Here is a 22,856-nt window from a genome sequence, read left to right as displayed (position 1 = left end):
TCTCTCTCTCTTTTTCTGTCTCATTGTGTCATACGGATTACTGTTAATTTATTATGCTGATCTGTTCTGTACGACATCTATTGCACGTCTGTCCGTCCTGGAAGAGGGATCCCTCCTCAGTTGCTCTTCCTGAGGTTTCTACCGTTTTTTTCCCCCGTTAAAGGGTTTTTTTGGGGAGTTTTTCCTAGAGGGATGTCATATGCTGTAAAGCCCTGTGAGGCAAATTGTGATTTGTGATATTGGGCTTTATAAATAAAATTGATTGAATTGGTTGACATAGAAGACAAGATGCTACAACCAGAATGGACAAGTTCTCAAAAGGAAAAAAAACACTCTGCTAACTCATAGCTTGTACCTGCGATGATGTCATCCATCTGCTCCAGTGCCGCCTCCAGCATGTGACTGGCCTCTGTTTCCATGGTGATGGCGGGAAGCATCAGATCTCAGGTGTTGTGAGGTTCTGTAGAAAAAGAAAAAAGAAACATGCGTTTATTAGCAAACACTGCACGTTTTATATACAGCATAACATGCAAAGAATGTTGACACAACAGAGCACCTACATCTGTGAAGCAGGAGAAAGGTTTAATAATATAAAGATTAAATGTCTTTACATTCAAGGGGCTTTTTTTGTACAATTAAGTTCCACATCAGTGTTTATTCCGAACTGTTTTTGTCTTGAGTTCTTTCAAACAGAAGGCAAATATTATGTAACGAAAAAGCGACAAATGTGTCATGATTTTTGGAAAGAAACATTGCTGTTGAGTTTTACATTTTTTTCATTTCATTTATTGGAGTGCTGTCTAGTTCCATTACACTGCAGAGAAGGCCTAGATCTCCAGCACTTGGCAACTCAAACCAATACAATCTAGACTGATTTAAAACACTGCAGGTAAGAGGCAAAAAACTGTCCCTTTAACTTAGTCAAAAATTAAACTGCTTTATGCGGCACATTAGGTTATTTGCTAAGTTTTGAGGATTTTGCCACAAACGTTTATATCACAGAGTTCATCTTATTTTCTGCATATGCATGTTATCCATAAATGCACACTCGTCTTTGAAAACAACTGCTGCAGGCAAGAATAAAGTGTACATATAGCCGGCAACTATTACACACACCCACACACACACATATTCCTCAAAGCAGGATTGACTTTTCATCTGTCATCGCTGCCTCTGGCTGCCCCTCCATCTCCTGCCATCCTTCTTTCCTGCTTTTCACCGCGCCCATCCTCCCTCCTGTCATTCCTTCTTTGGCTGGCACTCATCCCCGCTGTCATCTCTCCTTCAAGGCTCACATCCCTCTGTTCTACTGTCATGCTTACTTACAGACAAACAGACATCAACATGCGGAAATCAAAGGGAAGGACGGTGATGTAATCTACTGACGCCTTGGGAGAATAAACCCCCTACAGAGCAGCCTAATGCTCATCTACATTAGCACTAACTTTCACAGCCGCACATCATCATGACGGCTGACACTGACAATCTGTAGAAAACACAGGCAATGAACTTACAGTAACATGCCGTCATTACAACTCTGGTGCCCTCACCACCATCCTCCAATTTTTTTAGTCAAAGCATGCGCGTGCGTATGTGTGTGTGTGTGTAAAGATGCAGTGGTGTGTGTTTGTAAAAAAACAAAAAAAAGCCTTGTACTTTTATTGTTAATAATTATGAATGGTTCCGTATTAGTCTTGTTGAGACAGAGGGTGACAGCACAGTTCAGACACTATGACACACTGACTCTGTTCAACAGAACTGTGACAACAGTGCCTTTGTCTCTGAGTGTGTGTGTGTGTGTGTGTGTGTGTAGTGTGTGTGTGTGTGTGTGTGTGTGTGTGTGTCAGAGGGAGAAAGAGACTTTTTTGAGAAAGACAGTGTGTGTAAGCAAGGAAGCTGTTTTTCATGACTCTGTGTGTTCCATTCTGACACTGTGTGTATGTAAAGGTGCTGATTTAGAGATTACTGTCCTGTCCCAGGACAGAGCTGACGAGTCAGACTCTAACAATCCTGTCCTGTCCACTGTCTCCCATATTGCGAAATCTGTACAAATGCACAAATGCTGTGTGGAAATGGGTTTGCTTGTGTGTGTGTGTGTGTGTGTGTGTGTGTGTGTAGGCTTGTGGAAAATACAGTAAGGGAGAGGAGATGAGTAGTGAGGGTGTGTCTGTGTGTGTGATCTCCTCATGATCTCGGTTAAATCTTGGTAAAGAAATTCCAAATGAATTAGATTGTTTCAAAGGATATTTTTGATACACACATTTCACTGTAACATAATAGGTTGATGCTTTCTTTAGTCATGTAATATTTTAGTTATGAAAGAAATGTAAAAAATCTGTAAACACTTAAAAAATATTTGTTTTTGCAGCAGTTTCACACAATATTTCTGTATTGGTTGTGTTTTCAGTTTTGCAACATGATTCTGTATTTGGTTATGTTTTCTGTGGCTGCAGTGTGTTTCTGTATTTGGTTGTGTTTCCTCACTTTCCAGTGTTTTTTAACTGTGCATGTGTTGTCAGAATGGTCAAAATTTCCCTATTTGTGTTTTGTCTATTTGCATGTGTCCTCTCAAGCTGCAATGTTCTCAGGGCCACCATAAATATATCAAAGATATTCCATTTAAAATGTATATTGCAGTTTTCATACCTGTGTGAATTGATAAGTTAAAAAGTTAATACATAGTTAAGAATTAATTTAAGATAGTACAATAAAAATTGCTATTACATTAGTATGTTGTTTATGTATAGTCAGAGGATTAAAGTCAGTTACAGTAGTTCACATGTGCCAGCTGTTGTATTATTCTCTAAAAGATAATAATTACACAATAAATAATCATGACATTATTTTAATTCTATGCAGACAAGAATCCCTGTTAAACTGAGGTTAAATCCCATTGTCTGTGTCTTGTTCTTTCACGTCCTAGTAGAAACAGACATGCCTTTTCCCAGCAAGAGCAATACACTCCAGAAAAACGAGTTTGTCAAACATGACAATGTGTGACCTGTTTCTTAAAGCTACAGTCGCTTCAGGGTTGACAGGTCTGTCTCCTGAGTCAAAAAGGAAGTTGCCACACTTTACAGTGTTGTCTGTTGTGTTAACAATGAACAGCTTCACTGGGAGTGGAAAAAAAAGAGACGTTATCAGGTGCTGATAGGACAAATCAAACACAGCTGCAAGAACTGTTTGAATTACTGTTTTTTAACGGAAAGCACGTAGTTTCTAAAAAGTAGTGGCATGCAACTACAAATCTGTCATTCAGCTAAGCATTCAACACTGAAGAATGTGGTAGGTGCTTTTACACAATATTGAAGTTTAAGAAAGTCCCAAGAGCTCCAGTTACATAAATTAAATACAGTGAATTACAAAGGATTTGCTACTCAATATTTTAAGGGTCAGGACACGTTATCCATTATTGTCAATGGCAAAAGGTGAGGTCAGAGGCGAAAGCGGTGCCGTAATGGCGAGCAAGTGTTCCTGAGTGCCTATTTTTCGGGGCACTACAGCTGCACCCTGAAATAAGCAAAGTTCAACTTTTGGAACGCAACAACATGCATCGCATAGGGGTGGGAGTCGCCAGAGGATTCACAATATGATATCATCATGATACTTAGGTCATGATATGATACAATTGCGATATTGTGATGTGTTGAGTATTGGGATACAACATATTGCAATATATTGCGATTTATTGCAGTTTTTCCACAATTGCAAATTATTTTGCTAAAGGAAAACTTTATCTTATGAGGTAAAACTGATGTTGACAAAGTTTTCAGTCTGTTCATCTGACTTTAATCATTTGCACTGCAGCATAATGTGATGCAAAGCAGACTGAGGAACACCATCATAAAACAGACATGCTGCATACACCTGACAAACTGAACTGTTGGCAGATTTAATGCTCTCTGCGAGGCCAGATTAGGCACATAAATAAAATGCAGGTATCCCACTAACTGAATGGCAACACCCATGTTAGAAGCGTTGTCTGTTACAACCACAGTCCCCCAATCTTGTGCTGCATCTTGCAGGAGGACTGCAGCGTTTGCTCCGATGTGACTTTCATGTACTGTTCTACTTCAGAGAACGTGAGACAGCAGTCGTCAGTCCTCTGTGAGATAATGTGCTGTTATAGTCACATATGGATCCACTGACCTTAAAGTCCAGGCGTCACAAGTTAATGCCACCCTTCCTGCTGTACTCAAAGATTCCTCAACTCCATGCTTCACTTCTCTGCAGAGCTTGGGTACAGCTGTGTCAAAAAAAACTTCCAGACTAAGTCACATACCTGGGTTACAGTGTTTTTAGCGTATAACAAAAGCCAAAGAGTTGGATGGTAATTTTGTCAAGCTAAGTGTTTCCAGTGTTGGTTGATTGTTTTGGCGGAGCGGGTTTAGCATTAGCTTGGCCGTCAGCGGCTAACGCTATCTCTGGATGATGGAGTGTAAGGTGAGCCCTCATGTTCGTAGTATTCCCAGAGTTCTCATATGACACTTCTTATAAATTACATCCAAGTCCTCCTTTCCTTCCTTGTTAAAAAGTCCAAAATAAGTCCAGGCATTTGATTTAAACACGATGGCCCCTTTCTGATTTCTTTCTCCGGTGCCTCCATCTTTGTTTTGATGAACTTCCTGCCAAATGCCGCTGACTGAGACCTTTGCTGACCTCACCAAGACAAAAAAAAAAACCATTAGCACCATCTAGCGAACCAAAAAATCAATTGATTTTATTACTGTGTACCAAAAGTTGTATTAAAATTTTTATTTGCAAATTCGTGTATCAATACAGTATCGCCACACAAAATATCATAATACTATGCTGTATCGATTTTATCCCCCACCCTTAGCCTTAGCATCGCATGTCATGTGAATAGGAACAACCTGTCCCAGCCAGCAGATACCTTTTCTTTCTTCCATTAGTATTAGTCTTTGATAAATATGGAGAAGTTTATCATGTTAGTGCAGGGCTACCCAGAGCTTTACATTTGTCCAACGGACAACATTTTAGCCTAATACACACTTAAAAAACAACACCTGGAAGAAGATCAGCTTTGAAGTCAGGATTTCTAGCAAGTAGGTTATGGTACAGTGCTGGTTATGGCCACTTTGCAACGTTCAGCACAACCTGTCTACGCGCACTTTAAAGTTGGCATAAGAGTAGCACCAAGCACCTGACCTTGCGCTGACATGCACATGATTTCTAAAGCCTGTCATCAAAGCAATAGGTCAGCCATGTTTTCATGTTGACATCATTTTACTGATGAAGTACACAGTGATGACGTTTCAAATTCCAGACCCCAAACACCAATGCTGGACCTAAACTCAGGTGTTGGAATGGTTCACTAAGCCAGCCAGTCTTTTAACACACAGTTCACTTTTCCAGCCTTTATATTCATGAAAGTGCCATGTGATAACATCAAACATGGTCTGCTAGACACCTGTATGCAAACAGTCATATCAAAAGATCTTTTCCATGTACTGCACCTGTGTGTGAGTACAGAAAACAAAGCAGTGTGTCTGCTGCTTTGCTCCAACCTCAGTCCCCCCATCACATCCACACACACAAAGATCTCTGTGTGAGAGAGATAGATACAGGGAGGAGATGAGTGGAGAGGTAAGAGTGATTAGGCAGCAACTGTGTGTGTCTGTGTGTATATGTGCTGGACTGCCAACAGCTGACAGCAAGCACCCCTGTCTGCTAGCCAACTGCCTGCGCTGCTATCAGCTTCATGATTAGCACCATCAGGACCATCACAAGGCCTCGGTGCATTACTGTCATCCAGCACTGCTCTTCATTACCGCTCCTCACTTCTCCTGCTGCTCTGCACATCAACAAGCTGATAAAGTTGTACAAACTGCTGGGGTTTAAGGCAACGTACATGAGCAGTTTAGTAAACAACTCTTCTTTTCATTACACACTCCTGCTGCACAGCCTGCTGTTATTCTTATTGATTCGCCAACTCCTCTCTCTGCTGAGGTCTGCGTGGACCTGCACAACTTTGGCTGTCTAATCAAAAGTACTTTAGTAAACCTGATTCATTTTGCACATTTCAAAACAAAACCGACTGAAGGCATATGAGGACAGTGGACATAGGAGCAAAGCAAAACATAGCCATTATATGGAAAAGTCAAACAATACAATAAAGTTCACCAAACAGACAAGACAAACTATGCCCTGGTCTTTCTGTACAAATACTACATGTGTTGGTACCGTATGATCCGTTGTGGCCAGGACTCAAGATAAGTTCACAGAGCAGGCTAAGGAAACTCAGGCTGCACTTTGAAACATGTGAGAAAGAAAAAGAAAAAGAAAAGGCTATGAGTCACTGACGTATACGGATAAAAGTTGAGTAAAGATATTAGACAAACCCAGTGAAATGATATCTGAATGAGAGTACTGGAGAGTCTTCTCAGACCTGGTCAGAGGACAAAAGCAAGTTAAAATAAGGGTAGACCTTTTTCACTACAGTGATTTGGAGCTGTTTTTGCAGGAACAGCACAGGTGTAACATGTTAAAAGACCCAGTTCCTTTGTTCCTTTGCAATCTTCTGACACTGAATTTTGTGGAGAGGACACAGGAAAGGTTTTCTTCTGATGACTCTTCCATGAAGGTCGTATTTGTGCAGGTGTCACTGCACAGTAGAACAGTGCACCACCACTCCAGAGTCTGTTAAATCTTTCTGCATGTCTTTTGCAGTCAAACAGGAGTTTTGATTTGCCTTTCAACAATCCTACAAGCAGCTTTCTTGGAAAGTTTTCTTGGTTGTATCGCCCTCAACTTGACCTCCACAGTTCCTGCTAACTGCCATTTCTTAATTACATTATGAACTGAGGAATCAGCTACCAGAAAACACTTCTTACAGCCTTGTCCTGCTTTGTGTCGTACATAAGTACATAAGTCGTACATAATCTTCAACTAATCGATTAGTTGTGGGGAAAAAAAAAATCTGCACGTTATTTTTACTTCTGCGGTGGTGTGTCTGTGTCACTCTGCAGTTACACCTCCAAAACGCTAGTCGGCGGTGGAGGACTCTGTTAAGTGCTGTAAAGTTTAGTTGATTCAAAACACACATTAAACATGGCTTAATAGAGACAATTTCAAACACAACTACACAAATCAGCTTCACTATAACTCGCAGCATTCACAGACAAACACTTGTCATCTGGACACATTTCCCCCACCAATACATCATGCTAACATTATTAGCACAAGCCTATGGTATTTTACATAGGCTAATTTATACAATGTAAGTTGCTATAGCAACTAGCGATCTTTTCCTCTTCTCATATAAAACCAGGGACAACAGCAACATTTAACAAAGGTAACGGCATATAATTTGGCTCCATTACAACTCACAACATTCACTGACAAAACAACTGTCTTATAGCTACTAAACACATTTTTCAAGCAAATACAGCATGCTAACGTTATTAGCGCCAGCCTATGGCATTTTACATTGTGTAAATTAGCCTAGCAGCTAGCGATCTTTCCCTGTTAAAACCAGGGACAACAGCAACATTAAACAAAGGTAACGGCATATAATTTGGCTCCATTACAACTCACAACATTCACCGACAAAACAACTGTCTTATACTAAACACATTTTTCAAGCAAATACAGCATGCTAACGTTATTAGCGCCAGCCTATGGCATTTTACATTGTGTAAATTAGCCTAGCAGCTAGCGACCTTTCCCTGTTCTCATATAAAACCAGGGACAACAGCAACATTTAACAAAGGTAACGGCACATATTTGCCTCCATTACAACTCACAACATTCACCAACACAACAACTGTCACACTAAACACGTTTTCCAAACAAATACAACATGATAACGTTATGCAGCCAGCCTATGGCATTTTACATTGTGTAAATTAGCCTAGCAGCTAGCGATCTTTCCCTCTTCTCATATAAAACCAGGGACAACAGCAACATTTAACAAAAGTAACGGCACATATTTGCTTCCATTACAACTCACAACATTCACCAACAAAACAACTGTCACACTAACTCACAACATTCACCAACAAAACAACTGTCACACTAAACACGTTTTCCAAACAAATACAACATGATAACGTTATGCCGCCAGCCTATGGCATTTTACATTTACGTTATATAAATTAGCCTAGCGATGAGTGGAGATTTCCTCTGCTCATTTGAAGCCAGGATAAATCCCTGAAGGATAAATCACACACAAGACTTAAAATGCTATTTTAGTGGAGGCTTTACTGTCTGTGAAATACAAGTAAATGCAAGCTTTGTGTCCACTGAGGGAAATGGTTAGGCTTGTGCCGGTTTGAAAATTTAAAGCCAAATATCTAACCGAACCGATATATCGAATTATATACCTAATTTTACCACTGGGGGTCGCATGTGAGCTATTTTATCCAATAAAAGCCCATTATAGGTGTAATGCGCTTCCAATCCACTAGGTGGCGGTAATGCTGTATTAACTGCCAATACACACAAGGTTACACAAGAAGAAGAAGACGCAGAAGGACACCAAGGAACCTTCCTCCAACTCCGCTCTCTCAGTGGAGACACGGCGGTTGAGAGGGTCGAGCGAGAGGACGTTCCTGTAGTAGTTCCAGCCCCCCAAATAGTACCAGGAACTTCTTAAGTGGAAACGGGTTACTAGGGCAACAAACTGAATGACTGCTGACTCCCTCGCACTTTTCCCCGCCCCCAGTGAAATTTGATCTCTCGCAGCAGCAGCAGCAGACAGCTGAGCAGAGTGGAGCGGAGCTGCTGAGTCCCTCTGAAGCCTCTGAGACAAACTGAACAAAACACTTGTAGGCTCCTCCACTTCATTTATAAACAAACATAAACCTTATTAAGTTGTCATAATGCATGTTACAATGCAAGATAAGTTGAATATAGTCCCTTGACACGCCGCCGATGTGAAAAGCTTTTTTTTTTTTTTTCTCTCCGGTTTATCCAGTTGACGTGAATTAAACCGGGTGGAGCTCTTAAACTGGACCGAACCAGTTAAACCGGAAATCAGCACAAGCCTAGAAATGGTGTCAGTATACAGAAACTGACAGGAGGTCTGCGTCACCATGACGCTGAGCGTAAGGGTGGGCAAGTTCAACGTTGTGTAAACAAAGGGGGGTTTTGAAAACCATTGTCACAGGTAACTTAGCCTATCCCTCCCGCGGCAGGAAATAATGGATTAATCCTGGAAAGCTGTTGATGTAGTACTTTTCTCCTTATTAAAGTAACAGAGCGATTACTCGACCAATGAGAATTTGGTCGGACGAGAGCATATCGACCAAATAATCGACCAGTCGACCAGGAGACTACAGTGCTACAAATGTATTGGTGTACCCAAACTTTTGCATGGTGCTCCCCATGGTACTCTATTGGTATTGGTATCACTTTAAGTGTATTGGTATTTTTTAAATAATACCCAGCCCTACTACTGAGATGGCTTTAAATTGCTCTTGAAAACCTCAGCTTCTACTGGCATGACTACACACTGCAGTATCTGCTTTGTGAAGGTAGCAAAACGAATAACTATTTTTTATTTAGTAAGATTATTTCTCTATAGCCTATGTGGGCTACTTTCTCCCCAAGCTCACAACCAGCCCAACACACAGACACAGAAGAGGGAGAAAAGCTATAAAAAGTATCATCTTAGAGCTTAGTCTGTGGGCTTGAACACTGGTTAGATTATCTTTTCTAGTGTATGACTGTGGGTAGTGTGTGATCTGTGAACCGTGGCTGATGGCTGCTGGGGGTGCAAGAATATATAGTTTCATGTGACTCGAAGCACTGCACTCATCTGTACTGCTCTGCTCTTTACTGTCCTAGTCCTGCTAAAGTGCATTTCATTCAACTGTGCTCTGCTCAGTTGTCTCAAGGAAATATGGCTCTGTTTTCTGCTCTCTCTGTGCATTATCTTTCTACTATCTATATCTATTATATCTGTATATTCCTTTCTCCTTGACTGTGCTCTGTGCTATACTCTGGTCGGTCCAGTTGACTTCTGCTCTCATTTCCGCTGTAATCTATTTTGCCCTCAGAGTGAGGGTAATGAACCATAATACAAAACAACACATGACTTCTAGCCAACGGTCATCATGACAGTAACAAACAGCAATGTGAACATTCAAACATACTTCAAATCTTTTTCCTCTAAAATAATCCAAGACTGTTATCAGCTTAATGTTATTTATTATAATATGTATGATAAATTTAAGTCTTAAAGAGCATGTCAGATGTCAAAAATCTAGCAATACAAAGTTGGGTTAACAGAGGTAACCCTCAAACACATTCATACACAACAGCACAGAACACTGTGCACCGAGCTCACGGTGAATTAGTCTTTCCATGACTGAACTATCGTGCCATTGACAAGAGTCACAGAAAGGGTAGAGGAACAACAAACAAGTCAGAGTAAACATACAGTGGCAGCCCCCCCACCCCACCAGCAAAAATAATTGGAGACCGACATAGCCCTTTTTACACAAAAGTCAGATTATAAGGCTGCTACGAAGTCCCTTCTTTTTGCCATCTTTGCATTGACACACAGAACCAAACAATGGTGGCATCATGCCACTCCCGTGTGTGATTTTAGACAGCAAGCCGGCATCACAAGGGCAAAAGAGGCGTGATGGGCATGACATGTAACACAAAAGCATTGGCCTCTAGTGTGACATATTACCTTAGCATCAGCAGCGCTTTATAAATAATAGCAATGGCATGACATGGCAATAACAATTATGTACCAAGCCTGATTTATGGCGGCTGATCTCGTGCTCTGCTCAGAGGATAAGGAGCACCCAGGCCTTATCATTTTCTCAATTTGCGGATATTTTTGGCCACTGTTGTTCTTCTTTGAACTGCTATCACTTTTTAAATCTCCTGTGGTGGGTCGCACACATAACACGTCATCAAAATGTCATACTGTCCCTTTTATACACATGCAGTTTCAGAGCTGTTACTACCTCCAATGCCGGCTCAAAGGCAGGACAACTCTGTCACCCCATTCCACAATTGTACCTTTTACACACAACAGAGAGGCAGCATACTGGCGTGAAATCCCCACCTTGAACAGGCAGTTTAAAAGGGGCTACTGTTTGTACGAGGCTGTTGTTGTAATTTTTCATGCTCGTGCAAAGGCAGTATTATCTTGTGAAACTAGACCACCTAAAGCATCCATTGGTACCAGGCCCTGATCACACAGAAAGCATTTTGCAGACTGCAAAACGCCATGCACACCGCACAGCCTTTTTTTGAAATTGAATGCCACTAGTAAAAAAAAAAAAATGACTGCTGCGCCTTTTTATTGTTGCCAGGCAACCACTCAATCGCATCCTTACACTAACCTTCCCATGTAATAAATCGACCAATTCTTGTTTGTTTTTTCACAATAATTAGAGGCTAGTTCCTAAAATGGACAGGGAAATGGACATCTGTGTGGGTATATGAGACCCTAAAAAAGAGGGTAGATCACAGGGAGTACCAGCCAGCTGGTCCAGGAGCTTCCCCTCGATGATGGCCATTTCCAGGCATATTATAGGATGACTCAGGGGCGGTTTGACAACCTGTTGGGCTGTATAGCTCTGGGTATCCAGCAACCGCTACCACCAGCCTCTCCTAGATTGTTCACCAACTGTAAACCTGCTGTCGTGACCACCACAGAGGGCCTGATTCTAAAATTGTCCGATTGGACAATGGGAAAAAAGATAATGAAAAAAAGAGATGACGTGGGGCGTTTTTCTGCTCTGAGTTGAAGTTTTTTCAACTTGAGTTCAGAGCGCCTGCAAAAATGCCAGGCACCTAGAGTGCAGAAATGCAAGGCACTTCACAACATTAAAAACACCAGCAAAAGTGTCATTCTCATTAAAAACAATTACAAAAAGGCGCCTTGAGCTGCTTTCTGTGTGATCGGGGCCTACAACAGTATAGCTATGGAACTATTATGTTAACTGTACCACCATTGGTCCATGACTTTTCAGTGGCCAAACAGGGCCATCGCTATGAAAACACTGTAACCAGTAGCGTGTGCTTTCAAACAACTATAATACTCTGACTTTCAAATACATACACTGCAGCAAAGAAACACTTTTCGATATGATTTTGTCCCGGGAACTTTTATGAGAGGAGATACATTGTTGTTGACTTCAGAGAGTATGTGTCAATGCTTCGAGTGAGGAAATAATGATGTGTGTGTAAAATCTCTACTGTAACCTATCGTGACTCCTTAGGATTTCATTTCTCATTGAATGGTAACTTGTCAGAAGATTAATAAATCATTTGACAGGCTTATTAATCACAGTGAAGGAACTGCAGACTGCAGACAGACGTGAGTCCACTGCACACCTTTTAACTGGTAGCAGCAGCCTGAAGGAGAGTTTGCAGGGCTATCGTTGTTACACACACTCACACATGTAGTTATCCAGTATTACTGCATTCTTGTATGTCAGTTGTGGAGCAGCTTGACTATAGTAATCATCAGTGTAGCAACATGCCCAAGGGCACCAACAGCTAAAATCAATAGATTAAACCAGGGAAAGACCTTCAGTATGTGTGTACAATTGCAGTGATGGTTTGAACAGACAAAGGCCAGTGCAATAAATGACTTCCAAGTATACCAACCTGCTGTATATCAAATGGCATAGCTCACAAAGACTCTCAGGTAACTGTAGGTCTGGCATGCGATTATTACCAATATCAAATTAAAATGCAACTAAATGTAATGTAAGAAAGAAACAGATACACAGTGATAGGAAGAGAAAGAAGCACAGTCAAAGTGTAGAAGAGATAAACTGTAGAGCTCCCCCAACAAAGGCAAACAGCAGAGCTGATATGAGCTGACACTGAGCAGACTGATGGACAACACTTAGCCTCTGGAATATCATCCTAAGCATAGTGTAGGCCTATTACAAGTCATCAAGCTGACTTGATGATCGTCAGAAGAGGATGGAGACATATAAGCACACCCAACTGGTCTTATGTCAGTAATACCAAAACTAATTTCACCCAGTGTCAGCCCACCATTTATGCAGTCGACAAAGAAGCTCCAAAGAGTCTCCTTCACTTTTGCAGTACTTTGCTTTTACTTTTATTTCCTTTTAATATGTGTGTTGTATCAACCAAACACCAAGGCATATTCCTTGTAAGCGAAAACCCACTTGGCAGTAAACCTGATTCTTATTCTAATTAAAGATAATGTGACAGTTAATTCAGAAACACGCTCAAATACACAAGTTGGAAACTGCTTCCAGGGGATCATTAAAAGAAGTGATAACATTTTTGTCCCAGCCATGAAGTTTCCAATGTAGTCTGTGCTACTTGCAGCCTTTCTGTATTTGCATGTTTTGTGTATTTGCTTAGCTAGTCTGAGCTTTAAACATAAGCCAGGCTAACTCAAATAGAAGCAACAAAGTTAGCTTTTACTAAGTTTTACTGTGACATATAAAGTTGATTCATGATTGGTTAAACTCAAACGCAGCATTATTTCATGGGTTCAAATATATTTGTTTCAATGTTTAGACACAAATTCAACAAGTGACAGCTCATATCGTATTTATGTAGGACTTTGCACGACTTTTAAAATCACGGGAAGAATCATGTTTTGGTGTTGTTAAGTACGTAACGTGTATCCAATAGGGATGTCAACAATTAACCATTAATCAGTTAACCACTGAGAACATTTTTGGCTGGTTATGCATTGTCAGTCTATAAATTAATTTTTCTACTATTCAGTTTACTGCACTGCCTGCCACCCAGGTCAGGTGGGAGCTAATGTAAACTAGTGGCGGCGTTCATTCAGTGATTACTGCTTGTAACGCCACCCTGACCTAACAATTGCTGTGGAAACATGAGGCCCACTCTTCTGGTCTCCTTATAGGTCGGCCCCCCTTTTGCTACTTGTATTAGCTCTGTTAGTGCTGTTAGCAGTGTCAGAATAGCTAGTGGTGCTAACATAGTTAACAGTGCTAAAGGGGTTTTACGGCTCAGAAAGAAGCTGCTTACTCAATGGGACTACCTGGGGGGTAGACCAGAGGGTCGCCACCATGTAGCCTACCGCAGTAATGCTGTGCTGGCACCAGGATGATGTTACTCGTGATAGTCGCTAAATGAGCAGCACCGTTAACTAAAGGCGGATTTATACTTGTGCGTCAGCTCTATGCACAGCCTAGCCTACGCACGTGGCCTACTCCATTGTGAGCATTTACTTGTGCGGTGGTGTGTCTGTGTCACTCTGCAGTTACACCTCCAAAATACTAGTCTGTTGTGGGGTTTCTGTGAAGTTTAAACACAACCAAAACGCACATTAAACTTGGCTTATTAGCGACAATTTCAATTACAAGTACACAAATCAGCTTCCCTATAACTTGCAGGATTCACAGACAAATCATTTGTCTTTTGCAGGACACATTTTTCACACAAATACAACATGGTAATATTATTAGCACAAGCCTATGGAATTTTACACTGTGTAAATTAGCCTAGTGGTTAGCGGAGATTTCCTCTTCTCATATGAAGCCAGGGACAACAGCAACATTTAACAAAGGTAACGTTACAAACTTTGGCTAAATTACAACTTACAAGGTTCACCGACAACAGAACTGTCTTATACTAAACACGTTTTCCAAACAAATACAACATACTGACGTTAGCACAAATCTAGCGACTAGCAGAGATTTCCTCTACTCAGAATTTCCACTATAAAGCCCTGATAAATAACACAAAAGACTTAAAATGCTATTTTTGTGGAGGCTTTATTATATTCACAAATTATTGTTTCTTATCTGTGAAATAAAAGTAAATAAAAGCTTTGTTTCCACTGAGGGAAATGGTTTTGAGCTTACAAAAATAGACAGGAGGTCTGCATCGCCATGACGTGTAGTTACATTTCTGGGGAGGTGCAGGTCAGGCTACAGTGTAGGCCCTGCGTTGACGCTGGTACGGCGTTGACTCAGTGCAAAAGTATAAATCCCGTTTAACTTCCACCCGACCCTTGTGGTGCACAGTACAGAGCAAGCAAGGCTAATGTGGGGTGTCGGTGGCTTAGTGGTAGAGCAGGCGCCCCATGGAAATAGCTGTTGCCTCGGCGGCCCGGGTTCAACTCCGGCCTGTGGCCCTTTGCTGCATGTCTGTCTCCAATTAAAGGCAAAAAATGCCCTAAAAAAAAAAGCAAGGCTAATGATAGCTAACCAGTGGAGAGTGGAGGGTGGGCCGTTGACGCTCTGTTTCTGTATGTTAATGCAGCTAACCAGCTGGCTGTTAGCAAAGCCTGCAATAAAATGAAATAAAAGGCAAGACATTTACATCACAAAATTTCACCCTCTGTAAATGGATAGGGCTTTAAAATGCAATCCTTACGTTTATTGAGTCAGTGGAGCGCCAGGCATCTTGTATTTTATGTCATTTTGTGTTTTGTTTTTTTTTCTTAGAAAGCTGGTTAGTTACCAGTTAATGGGTGTTGGGCTATCAAGAGCAAAATTAACCTAAACTGACATCCCTAGTACTATCCCTATCCTTCGATGGAAATCTTATGTCTGAGAAACTATGCCACTAACTGAACTCCATCGACCAATTCAGTTTGATACTATTTACTAAGATATATGACAGTAGCCTATGAATTCGCCTGATGATATACTTTATTACTTTTTTATCTTTGTATAGAGGTGGTTTCATCCATCACTGCATTCCTGATTATTACACAAAGGGAAATTTTAGGGAAGCGAGGCAGTGAACCGCTAACAGTTGAGATCTATGAGACGGAAATGTTCCATCTGCAGTTTGTTTTCTAACTTGCCTGACAGGAACAGAAGGTTGGAAACATTATTCCAGTGTTTGGATATGCATAAATTACATATGCAAATGAGGAAATCTCCTTAAAAAGTATTTACAGTTACATAAGAGTATCACGCTACAGCAAAATACTTCTTTCACTGACCAAAACTGGCCTTTAACTCAGTGATGAAAGCTCCTGACACAAATGTGTCTTCAAAGTCAATCTATAACACATATGCAGAGATTTAGAGATTTCTACATAAGTGAACCTACATGTCAAATACCTACAGAAAGCTGTCACTGTTTTGCAAAGTGTGAAACCTTGACATCTAAAATTCTAGCACCACCAAAACCTTCCCCATGATCAATTATTGGGACAGGACTGTGAGAACAGGAAGTGCCAAAATGCATGTGACCCTGCACAGTTGAGAGGAAGAGTAAAACATTAACACAGAAAACCACAAGAGAGAGAGATGCACACACAGCAAGGGGTGTGTGAGTTTACCGTTCCCCCTCATTTGGCTTAGCCTGTTTGGATTAGTGTCACCAGCTAGAGGCCAGACCTAAACCCCCCAGGCCCTCCTGTCACACAGGGTAAATACAACTGTGTGTGTGTGTGTGTGTGTGTGTGTGTGTGTATGTATTAGTGGAGCCAAGCCAACAAGAAACACCAGATTCTTCACCAATTAACATCAATGCGACGGGACCAGTGACATTTAAGATGAGGATGTTCCTTGCTCTGTCCTTTAGATTAGCCTGAAAATCTACCTCTTTTTTCTCTAGTTGTGTTTTTTTTTCATTTTCACCACTTGACCATCTTGATAGTCAAGCAATTGGTTTTAGTGTAACCAATAAAACTAAAGTTAGACTGACATATGGGTTTACTGTACAAATCCTCCAACTTATTTATGAGTTGCACCAACCCAATCAATGGAAAAAAAAAAATTCTGCATTGTACGTTTCTGCGCACCACAGATACGTAACATTTGTATGTTTTGTAGCAGATATGTTTAAATTTTATGTTTCAACATAGCTGTAGTTAACATGTGGTCTCAAAAATAGTTTCAAATATCACATTTAATTACTTAAATCACAAACTATCTTAACAGATAAGTGAACAAGATTAAGATTCTGACCAAACATCCAATGTCATCCGTCAAAGTTTCTGAGTAGCAGTTGGTGCGTGCAGATAGCCTGGAAATCCAGACCCAAATCTAGAAAGATTTAGGGTCTGGCCATGAGTAATGAAAATGGCCCAACTCGAGGGGCGGCACCAAGCATGCATTTATAAATATCACTGCACGCAACTGGATAACACTACGACCAATCAGAACAATACACGGGGTGACGTATCCAGAGCGCTACCAGTGGAGCTAACTGGTAGATTAGACTCTAGCCGTATCCGGTCGGCAAAACAGCAAAAATGTCCTTCTTGCAAAGGAAAGACTCGAGCACCGTCTTCTGTTCCTCTTTTAGAGAAAAAGCCAAGTCTAACTCGTTCATTGTAGCGGCCAAAGCCGTTTCAAACAACTGGTGTTCATCCGTAGCCATCTTGCAATGTTTACTGACTGATTCCAGACTTCGTAGTTGCAGCGCTGTCGTCATCTGTTTAGCTCGCCTATATCAGATACACCAATGTGATTGGTGCAGCTCGGCTCCAACGGCATGGGTAATGAGCATCATTACTGATTGCCAGAGTGACTCGCTGAGCAAATTCAAATTGTGCTCTCGCGAGAACTCTGGATTTCCAGGGTAGTGTGCAGACACATGGTAACAAAAAGAACTGAGATAAAAGTATTAAGATTCAATATTCAGCTTTAGATTCAAAAAAGGAAAAAAAACAAATATTGAAAAAGACTCAAAGTCAGAATCAGAATCAACTTTACTGGCAAAGTATGACAAACAACACTAAACAGCAGCATTACCAACCCGGTCTTATTCCATAACTTCCGGCATCAAGACACTGACAAAAAAAGCCATCCTTTCAAGTTGGCATGATATGCAGCCGGTCACTGTTATTGTGTAACAGTGTTTGGTGGCATCAGGGGAAATTGCAGCAGGACAATTAGGTGTAAAGCATAGATGTTTTCACAGACATGGATGTAGGCTTGTGCCGGTTTGAAAATTTTCCAGCGGGTTTGATTTAAAGCCAAATATCTAACCGAACCGATATATCGAATTATATACCTAATTTTACCGCTGGGGGTCGCATTTGAGCTATTTTTCCCAATAAGAGCCCATTTTAGGTGTAATGCGCTTCCAATCCACTAGGTGGCAGTAATGCTGTATTAACCGCCAATACACACAAGGTTACACAAGAAGAAGAAGACGCAGAAGGACACCAAGGAACCTTCCTCCAACTCCGCTCTCTCAGTGGAGACAAGGCGGTTGAGAGGGCCGAGCGAGAGGACGTTCCTGTAGTAGTTCCAGCCCCCCAAATAGTACCAGGAACTTCTTCAGTGGAAACGGGTTACTAGGGCAACAAACTGAATGACTGCTGACTCCCTCGCACTTTTCCCCGCCCCCAATGAAATTTGATCTCTCGCAGCAGCAGCAGACAGCTGAGCGGAGTGGAGCGGAGCTGCGGAGTCCCTCTGAAGCCTCTGAGACAAACTGAACAAACACTTGTAGGCTCCTCCACTTCATTTAAAAACAAACATAAACCTTATTAAGTTGTCATAATGCATGTTACAATGCAAGATAAGTTGAATATAGTCCCTTGACACGCCGCCAATGTGAAAAGCTTTTTTTTTTTTTTTTTTTTTTCTCCTCCGGTTTATCCGGTTGACTTGAATTAAACTGGGTGGAGCTCTTAAACCGGACCGAACCAGGTAAACCGGAAATCGGCACAAGCCTACATGGATGTAAACTATAAGAGAAACTTGACTGGTGCACAGAAGCATACAACTATGGGGATGTAATCCTAGTTTATTATATAATGCCTTATATCCAAAAATATAAAATTTCAGAAAATTTGTTATGCAAAAATAGTTGTCTTAATATAATAATCAACTGTGGAAATGTCATTATTATATCTATTAGTTAAAAGTTGTACCCTGCACACCTCTGGTGTCCCCACTTAAAAGTTAAAACCAATGCCGGAATACCAATATTTAGGTATGTATATATTTTTTTCTTTTTGTACCAGTGTTCAAGATGCAGTATATTCGGTAAGTTTTTCCATGGTGTGTCATAATTTAGTAAGCTAATTCTTCAGTATTCCCTGCTTTGGATACATACACATGACACACAGCCCTTTCCTAAAAAGAGGGGCATGTGAGCATCACGTTGCATAGCTGTGGTCAAATCTATCTCTCTTTGACTTGTCAGAAACAATGTCAAACAGACCAGCTGACAAGCAGAGGAGAGAGGAGGTGAGGGTGGAAGAAAAAGAATTAGGGCGTTCAGGGAGAGTAACAGCAGAGAAAAGCATTGAGAGACTGTAAAGAAGGGAGAGGATGGTAACGGGGAGGAAGAGGTCAGTTCGGGATGATAACTGGGGTTGGGAGGAGCTAATAGGAATGAGGTCAGAGGAACAGCAGGGGATTTCCATGTAGCTTACTTACAATTAGTATGTATTGAATGGGAACACCAAAATCTTGACCAAGAGATTTTTTTTTTTTTTTTTGACCCAAGAAGACTGTGTTAGAAATGGCAATGTAAATTTGCTTAAAGTGCCGTCCTCACCAAGAACAATAACTGTAATGATAACGATGTTAGCATTCAGACTGATGAACATTAACATCCCGTTAATAGTAGCGCCATGCATGCACAGTGCGTTCTAGCTGGATTTTGATTGGCTGTCAGTGTTTCTATCGGTCAAATTGCTCTGAAGGTGATCCTAACATTTTAACAAGTAAAAAATATCTGTTTGCTTATAATTTGGTCAGCTGGTGTAAAACAAATGTGGCTACTTTGCTTTGAGTGATGTGAAATTTGAATATTTCAGTTACTCTCCATAAATATAATTCATGTTCTTATATCTGTTTTTGTGCTACAAGGAGATTCTTAAAATACCTGATTTTGGTGGCACAATCCCAGCAGGAGACACAATGATGTCTCAGTAAGAAAACATTATTAATTCCGTTTGACAAAGAACAAAGACGAAAATTTTTCGTCAATGACCTTTTTTCCATGACAAAAACAAGACAATGACCCACTGAAAATAGATCTTGATAATAAAAACTATGACAAAATCCATGTTTCATTTTGTTGATGATACGTGGCGAAAATGTTTTGGTGGGCTGTCGGACATTGAAAGGCAAGAATAGCTGTACTTGCAATTATCTTCAAATGCCACATAGGCAACAGGCTGGCAAACTCCAGTAAATAGTCTTTGCCAGGATGTTTCACTAGCCAGCCAAAACACTCACACTGGAGCAGCATCAGCTGTTGGTGCGAGTTGTGAGCTGTAATTCAGCAGTAAATAATCAGCTGTGTGTGTCTGACAGTGGATGGTGGAGCTGTTGAATGCATTTGTTGAGTTTGTTAGATGCAGCAGTGGCTGTGAGCAGCTAGCTCTGCCTGTTAGCCTCTGAACGGCAGCGGAGCAAGCAGCCACTGGCCATACTTGCATACATACTACAGCTGATCCCTGCAGGACTTAACTCAGATCCAGACCGTCTCAAGAAGGTTTATGGATTGATGCTGTCTTACAGGCAGGTAGGAGGCTCAGTTATCTGTGAGTGTAGATGAGCTGTAAGTAAACAGTCTGAACTCAGATCAGTTTTTTCTGTCAGAGACGAAAGTGTCATTTTAATCACCCACCGACTCTGTGAGAGGACAGTTTAAACCTCTCTACTAACATGTTGCACAAGTTATTTCTCTGCTTCTTAACAGCAAGATGGTTAAGTCAGAGTTTACAATGAACCTGGGTACAAATCCTAGTTGTCTCACATTAGTTTTTTGTGGTATCAAAGTTTTTGAGACCATAAATAGAGAGAGGTGGAGCTTTTCAAATGAGGATCAGTAAGTGTGTGCTCATAAATAACCCCTTAAACCTGTCAAACACTGCAAGAAACCCCCCCTATTTGTCTCAAGACTAAGACTAAATCTAAAATAGCTGTAGAAATTAACACTGGTAAAAAAAAAAAAACGCTTTCCGTAGCACTATTACTGGTGGATACAGCGATGGATTTCTAAAAACCACCCACAAAACCAAATCATTTTTGTTGTTTGTTGATCTCAAACAGTGGTCTGCAGCTCGGCAGGTGCCTCGCTTATATGACATGCCATTCACCATCCCCTCAACCTTCTGGTGACAATGTTGGCTCATATACTATGTTACATTAGAAACATTGATATAACACTTAAGAAACATGCAGATGTAACATATTCATGGTTTACAGAAATGTACAATGCCAACATTTTCATCCTGTGACTGGGCTGTGTTAGACCAGTAACAGTAATCACTCCAGGAGACGTGGCTGATGTCAATATTTGATCTGGATTTGATTTCAGTGTATTATTTGTCTTAACTCTACCCTCTGTATCAAGAATGTTAAATACACACACTCGCTGACTGGTGTCTGTTTTAGGATTCAGTATTCCAGAAATGTACTGATCCATATCCTTATTGTGGTGAAGCAGGAGGGATAGTTTGGAGAGTTTAGCAGCGCTAAACCTAAGCACACTGACACACCGACACACAGACACACAGACACACACACACACACACACACATATGAATACAGAGAGAGAGAACAGAAAGTCTGAGAGCCCAAATGAGAATATTACCAATCTTTTTATTAAAGGAGATATCTCATTTTGAAAATGAATTGTTCAATTTCCTTAAGCAAGAAGATTGCCATTTTCAGTGTGCAGATAAAATATGTGAATTAAGAGGAAAGAATGAGACGTAGGATGTATCAAAGCTTTTAATATTTATCCTGGTCCCTCGCTTTTCTGGTTTAACTGAAGCCTGTGGAACTGAGGAGGTGTTAATTCATATTCACCTCCTTCAAATTGGAATAGAAATTGAACTTTAAATTGTTTGAGTATTAGTCTTCCAAAAACAAATAGAGCAATAGCCTCAATATAAGTCCTGATGCAGACTGTTGTGTCTATATCCTGTGTGAGCACAGCAACAGTTCCTCCTCATTGTGAGCAGCATGACAACACTGAAGTACTTTCTTCAAAACATGAAACACTGGATACATTTTGATTTAAAAAGTTTGTGTGTGTGTGTGCGTGTGTGTGTGTGATTGTCTGTGCACCTGCTTCTTGATGCCATTTACCTGAGACACACAGCCTATGCATATGTGACTGTAACATAATCCTGTAATGTGAACCGTGAACTGCAGGTTGTGACTCTGTAACTCTAGTCTCATGTAGCCAGGGTGCCGGCCTCTGAAGTGTAGCACTTCACTGTTTTGTCATGCTCTATGTGCTTGGCTGTCATTATAGAGCTACAGTAGACATCTTTACCACCCTGCAAGCTTGTGTTCAGTATGTTCTCAGTTGGTGGAAGAATGTACTTTTAAGACTGAATTTGGATGGAAGTTAATGAGGATGCCAGTAGACTGCGCTCACAAGGCTCGTGGCCAGAATCTTTGAGCTGAGTCTGAATCAGCTGGCAGAGCACAAACAGTTCATGGTCTCAATTGGTTTACTCCACCGGGGCTCCAGCAGGAGGTGGCACTGGCATTTAGCATTATTGTTACCTTTGCATGCAGTTCATGGTCGGATCTCTTTTCTTGTATGGCATAAAGCTGGCTGTGTTTCAACATAAAGTAGAATTCTACCAATTTTACACATAAGGGTGAGTTTATTTGTCATAAAGAATACCTGTCTGTGTAATGTCTTCTGTGGTTTTGGGGGAGCTTCGTCAAGTAGGCCTGTCATGATTAATATTATGTTATCTACTTATTGTTCAGCCACCTTCTGGTGTGACTGGAACATAATTGATGCAACTGAGCAATCGGTTGGCACACTTGGTATTTATTAATCTCTATAAACAGAGGTCTACATGTGTATGCAGAATCTGTATAGCCTGGAAATCCAGGTCAGTCTAACTCGTTCATTGTAGCGGCCAAAGCCGTTTCAAACAACTGGTGTTCATCCGTAGCCATCTTGCAATGTTTACTGACTGATTCCAGACTTCGTCGCAG

General features: G+C 40.9%; 1 protein-coding gene across 5 annotated transcripts in view; it reads right to left on the bottom strand.

Annotated features, from left to right (window-relative positions):
- The window catches only part of ppfibp2b (PPFIA binding protein 2b), a 147,020-nt gene that overhangs the window by 108,086 nt on the left and 16,078 nt on the right, over positions 1 to 22,856 (bottom strand). For all 5 annotated transcript variants that reach the window (XM_050072211.1, XM_050072203.1, XM_050072204.1 and 2 more), the window contains exon 2: positions 356 to 460. In XM_050072211.1, coding sequence (XP_049928168.1) covers positions 356 to 437 — 82 coding nt within the window. In that variant the 5' untranslated portion in view covers positions 438 to 460. The remainder of the gene's footprint in view (positions 1 to 355; positions 461 to 22,856) is intronic.

Source organism: Epinephelus moara, chromosome 20 (genome assembly GCF_006386435.1).
Source record: "Epinephelus moara isolate mb chromosome 20, YSFRI_EMoa_1.0, whole genome shotgun sequence".
Taxonomy (NCBI): Eukaryota; Metazoa; Chordata; class Actinopteri; order Perciformes; family Serranidae; genus Epinephelus; species Epinephelus moara.
This window is presented reverse-complemented; position numbering and strand designations above follow the sequence as displayed.